A 6,575-nucleotide genomic window follows, 5' to 3' on the forward strand; every position below is an offset into this window, starting at 1 on the left:
TGCCTACCCAAAGACCCTATACTTAATTATAGAGCTAAACACATAGTAATCAAACATCATTTTATTAGGGACTTTGTTCAAAAAGGTGTGCTTAATATCCAGTTTGAAGACACTGGACATCAATAGGCTGACATATTCACCAAACCACTAGATAAAGATAGGTTTGTCTTCATCAAGAAAAACCTATTATTCTTTTACCTCACTGATGATGCGTCAACCTTAGAGTGGTTTAGTTTCATACTTAGGATAAATTTTATTTTTGATGTTTATGTTATTTTCATTCTATTAAAAAAAGGAAAAAAAAAACATCAAGTTTCATTTTCAAGTCTAATTGTTCGATGACAAAAGGGGGAGAAAGATGTTTGATAATGTGGGGAAAAAATAATTAGACTTAAGGGGAATCTTAAGTAAAGGGGAGTCAAATAATTTAAAAGAAAAGTTGTTATAAAAAATACAGTTTTGTCATCATTAAATGGGGGAGATTGTTGGAACAAGTTGGTTTTATCAAAAGTATTTTATGAGAACAATTTATTTGACTTCACAGAGTGTGAAAGAAGATTCATGTTTTTGAACACAGTCTAAAATAATATTTGATTCAGATTTATAATTGAAGAAAATATTTGACCAAGTAGGAAAGAAGATATGGTCAAGATTTGAAGAAGATTTGACCAACATTTATCTACAAGAAGATATGAATTATTATAAGAAGATTTGATCGAGATTTATCACAAGAAGATATGAATTATTTACAATAAGATATGATCAAGAATTGTTTACAAGTAGATACATTTTATTATTTGCAAAGATATGATTCATATTTTGACAAAGGTAAAAATACTGAATTAGACTTAGTCATATTCCTACTTGTGAAAGTTAAAGAATCGGTTCAATACTATATTCCCGCCCATATCAAAGCAAGCAATAGAAATGAAGTTTCATATAAATAATTTGCAGAACCAATCTTAAAAAAACACAATAAGTATCAATCTGAAGAAAATATGAACAGTGTCAATCTGAAGAATTTACAAACTCAATCTGAACAAAATACAAATAGAATCAATCTAAAGAATTTACAAACTCAATCTGAACATGATATGAACATAATCAATCTAGAAGAATTTTTCATATTGGATTCAGAAATAAAGAATTGGCTAAAGAACATATTATCAAAAAGCATCTTGTTCAGAAATATTTTTGAATAAGATCAATGTTGACCAAGTTAGGAATGAAGATACAATTCAGAAATAAGCAAAGAATAAATTGAAGCCCAAATTTTATGTATAAATAGATACTAAAGGCTGAAGCCCAAATTTTATGTATAAATAGAAGAACTCAAGCTCAGAATTTCAAATTCATCTTAGAGTTCATAGAGAGAAACACTTGTTCAAATGAGAAATATTTTCTAAATGTTTTACTTAGAGTGTGATAGTCGTTGTTATAATCAACTTGTTACAAGCAGCTACTCGAATTCTAAATGTTTGGATTCAAAACCGATAGTGGTGTTAGTGTGCCTTCAACAATCTGGGGTTGTCAAATTATATGGAGAAAACTTGGCTGGTAGAGTCAAGGTGTGTGTGTTCCTCAAAAGTTTGGGGTTGTTAGACTGTTTGAGAAGAATGTCTTTGAGGGTCAGGTGCTTTGTAATTCAAGTTGTTGAACTAGTGAATTAAATCTTTCTTAGTGAAGGGATTGGATGTAATTAAGTTAGTGGTGAACCAGGATAAATTACTTGTGTCACTTTATTCCTGTACTCCTTAGTTTTGTTATTGCTTCTACTCCAAGTAAATCATCAAGTCTGAACCAGTTTAATCAAATAATGAAAAAGTTATCAACTTAGTCAAACACAATTCAACCTTATTCTGGTGTTTGCATCTTTAGTATGATGGGGATAGAAAGATTGAACGTGTTGAAGATGATTTATAAAAGGATGAAACCCTAAAAATTCAAGGCTTCGATGGTCAATGGAAAACGAATTGAGTATCTAGGATCTCTAAATGGCTTTCTTAGCTTTGTCTTCTTCAACCTCATTAGCATACAAGTTTTATCCTTTCAAGATTGGTTTAGTAATTTGAGAGACATGGGAGGAATAGAGGTTGAAGTGTGAGACGTAGAAGACATTTTCGTATTTTGGAGGGCATAAAGTTTGAAGTTGAAATGAGATAAGTTCAAAGGTAGAAAAGAAATAAAAGATAATTGAGTTGTGAAATTCTATTTCATTTAAAATTATTTCCTAAAATAACTACCCACTTTGTTGACGTGGAGAAAAATGGAGTTACTTAGGAAGTTGTGCGCATTAGTTCCATTCTGATACGCCACTACATTTCACGGGGCAATTAATGGGGCGTGTGTATTGCAATCATGATGTTTAATGATGATTCTTCATCATATGTATATTTTTTTTATTGTTTTTAGTCTTATATATCTTTAATCATTAGTTATTTTAAGAAGTTACTTGATATATTTTGTTGATTTTAGTTCTTTGATTAAATGAAATGTTTATGTTCTTGATTAAGTTGAGATTTTTTCCGTAGTTTTGCATTGTTTCTTTGTTTTAATGCAGTTCAGAATTTTGATTAGAATTCAATGTGACCTATGTGGAGTATTTGAGCCGTATCGGGAGTTGTAGATGTCTAATTGGAGTTAAACCAAGTACAATTGAAAGCTATGATCCATAGCTACACCTTTCATGAAGACACGAGAGACACATTCGAACTCCAAAAAGGAGACAAATGCAGTATACGTCAGATAGAAGAGGTTTTGCGCTTGAATTGCTAGAACATGCGCCTGAATCGCTAGAACATGCGCCTGAATCGCTAGAACATGCGCATGAGGCGCATTTTGACATTCCTGACACTGTCTAGGCGCACTCGAAGTGCAAATCCCGCGCCTGGAGCGTATAGTGCGCTGTTGAATGTATATAAAACACATTTTTCTCACTTTCTAGGAATATTTTTGACTATTGGGAAGTTGGAATACTTGTGCCTTAGCAGAGAAACTAAAAGACGGTCGTTTCTAACGCCATTGCAGCAGTTTTATCAATAATCATTCATGAATCTTTCTTGTAATTCTTCTATAATCTCTATCTTTTTTTATCTTTGTCATTAATAACTAAACCCTATTTATTAGGGATGAGTGTAACAAGATGAAACCCTTATTTTTCTAATTTGATTTCTAGTTAGATAAATGAGTTTATTGAGTTATTTTTCTGATCTATGTGCTTAATGCTTTTTAATGCTTGATCAACTTTAAAATATTCTACGATTCGTATTTTAAAATGGGAGTGGACTTTACGAATGCTTGAGATGAGAAATTCATGATATTGTAGTCTATGGATAGATGCAGGTCATGAAACCAATTAAATTTATTGCAAAAGCAACAATTTATAAAGAGAATTCTTGTACCGTAAAGCTTAATTATAATCTTAATTATAATCTTAATCTTAACTTGATATGACATAATTTTAATCTTTGAGTTATTATGATGCAAGTTGTACAATTTGACGGTTCTAAAATTTATATTCATAAACAAATTAATAAAAAGTCATTTTAAAATAATTAATTAGATGTTTTTTATTATTGGGCTATTTAAACGCAAATTGTCCAATTTGGCTGTTCTAAAGCTTATGTTCATAAACAAATTAATAAAAAATTATTTTAAATAGTTAACTAGATGTGACTTTTTTTTAACTACAGAGTTGTTAAGACGAAAATACCACTTGATAGTTCTAACAACTCACATATATTTTAACTATTTAAATCAAAAAAATTCATCACAATTACAATTTCTCATATTAATAACAGTTTCTTTTATCAAATAATAAGAGTTTCAACCAAACTTACTTATCAACAACAAACAAATTTAATTAAAAGCAACCAATGCATCCACATTTTATACTCAATAACTACGTAGCTTTGATCTTTTATCGTACCTGAAAATACGTAGGAACACGAGACTAATCGTGTCAAGCACAATAATACATTTTTTTACCTCTATATTTTAAACACGCTTTTATTTCAATTGAATTTAATAATAAGGAGAAAATAAATATATTTTAGTTAATATAAATTTTTCAAAACTTAGCTTTAAAGACCATTATTTTATGTTTTAAACAAGTTTCAATGCTTAATAAGATTATGCACATTTCCGTTATCGTTTACATGCTTCTATTCATTAAATCAAACTTTGATCAGTAAATCTATCAACTTAGAATCCTTCAAGGATCTAATTCGAGTCATAGATTGATTATCCAATTCAGTTGTTGGAGTGATAAAATTTACCGTCAATCAAAAGAGAAAGAGGAGAGAAGTAGAGATAATAATAGTAAAAAATAAAAATAATACTTTAATATATTTGATAGCTTGTATTTTCATATGATTCAGTGAGGAGCAATAATTTTTATTTTCTATTTTTGTCTCTCTCATAAGAGATAATAACTTTCTAAATTAAACAAGAGTACAATAAAAATTGTGTTTTTTAACAAATCTAACTCACCAGAAGTTGAACTTAATAATATTCATACGGTAATTATACTAGTGAGTGATGGAGTAAATATATGATTTACTTGTCAATTTTACTATTGTTCTTATCGGCTAAAATGAAGGCTAAATGACATTGAAAGTAATCCGCTTCATTTACAATCAGGATGATCCTCGATTATTACGAGTCCGAAAGAAACAGAGTATATGAAACATGTATAATTTGTTTTCGTGTATTTTTTTACTCATAACATGACATTTTTCATGTTAGTAAGTATCGTTAGGGAATGGAAAATCATTCTTGACAGCTAGACATTATTCCCGAATCTCAACCATAAGTAAATATTTTGTTTTTAATTAATTTTTTTAAATTAAATAAATTTTTAGTCTTTATAATTTTCAATGACTTATTTTTAATTTTTATAAAACAAATTCAATTTTTTTTATCTTTAAATATTTGTTTTACTCACATTAAATTTTTATTTTGAAATTTTTTTATAAGAAATTAATCCTTTTAGTTCCTAGAAAATTAAAATAGATACTAAAAATTAAAAATTAAAATTAAATTTAAAATATTATAATCTTTTATATCGATTAAAAATATATTTTCTTTTTTTACTAACGAAAACTTATTTTATTGAAGCGTATTTTGAAAACAACAACATTTTATTATAGAAAAATTAAGTAGATTTTACTTAAATTTTATATCAATAATTATGTGATGTTTTTTCTTACATTTCAGAACAGAATAATACCGGTCCAAACAATCTTCCTCACAAATTTAAAAAGAAAAATTCATGACACCCATATACTTTAGTATATCTTGAAACAGAAAGAAATAAAAAATGTAATATGAAAGATACGATATATTGATAATATAAGGAGAAAATGAGAAAAAAGAGATAAACAGTCCAATTATAGTATGTCACATGAGGACATTATGAAGACACTAATAAAATCTAAGATAAAGATTAATAATTGATATTGTTCATATATTTAAATGAGATTAATTTTTATGGTGATAAACGTTTTTACACGTACATTCAATTAAATTATATTATAATATTATTTTTTTAAGTTAGTTTTTAAAATATATTTCTAAAATTAAATATACATCAAAAAATTTGATTTCATAGAAATGTAATAAGTTTTACATGGTTGATATATAAAAATAAAATACTTGAAATATATGATGACACGAGGGGTTATATGCCGGCATGGTTTTGTAGATGTTAATTAGTCTATAGTCAATTTGAAAAATTGGGGACTATATTCTAAGATATCTTGCTTGTTATTATAGCCACATATTTGAAAATGAAGACAAATTGTGCCTTTGATTATTCCGCTCTCCAATTTGAACCACTTTGTATAAATACCCTTTTGTTATGTGGTTACCTTTCCCTTTTAGCTACTTCCACTAATTTCTCATGTTTTGAGAAAAGATCATTAAAAAAATGAGGAATCAACAAAGGAAGAAACAAAGGGTGGTAGAAACAAATAATCAAGATCGTATTAGTACACTACCCAATTTCATATTGTGCAACATTTTATCTTCTCTTAAGATAAGTGAAGCCGTCAAAACAAGTGTTTTATCTTCCTATTGGAGATACAATTTTACCAATCCAACCAACCTTATTTTTGATGCACAAAACATGTTAGTGAGAGATTACTCACCTACCAATATATGCCACCTAAACAAAATCATACTTTTTGATATGAAAATGAAGAGAGCCTCTACCTTTGTAAGTAATGTGAACAAATATTTGTCACATATTAAAAAGGTACACAAAATTGACAAATTAAAAGTTTCTTTCACATTTCGCCATAAAGGGTATGGTTGCGATGATCTTGATGAATGGATTCGTTTTGCAGTTGAACGAAATGTAGAAGAAATTGATCTTTGTTTGTTAGAAGAGAATCATCTAGCTTCTCCTAAAGATGGTTCCTTCTATGTTTTTCCTTGTGAAATTATTGGCTCCAATTCATTTTTGAAGTGCCTACGCTTGTCACATTGTGTATTGGCTCCGCAACAATCATGCAACCATGGTTTTAGTACACTCACAACTTTGAAACTCATCAAAGTTGATTTGAAATCGGAAG

The 6,575-nt window shown here is 28.5% G+C and overlaps 1 protein-coding gene across 1 annotated transcript in view; it reads left to right on the plus strand.

The window, feature by feature from the left end:
* The first annotated feature begins 5,829 nt into the window (after nt 1-5,829).
* Nucleotides 5,830-6,575, plus strand: part of LOC101496713 (F-box/FBD/LRR-repeat protein At1g13570-like) — a 2,413-nt gene continuing 1,667 nt past the window's right edge. Inside the window, exon 1 of the mRNA XM_012718865.3 lies at nt 5,830-6,575. This exon is cut by the window's right edge and continues 365 nt beyond it. Within this exon, the coding sequence (XP_012574319.2) occupies nt 5,930-6,575 (646 nt within the window). The 5' untranslated portion in view covers nt 5,830-5,929.

This window comes from Cicer arietinum, chromosome 7 (assembly GCF_000331145.2).
Source record: "Cicer arietinum cultivar CDC Frontier isolate Library 1 chromosome 7, Cicar.CDCFrontier_v2.0, whole genome shotgun sequence".
NCBI lineage: Eukaryota > Viridiplantae > Streptophyta > Magnoliopsida > Fabales > Fabaceae > Cicer > Cicer arietinum.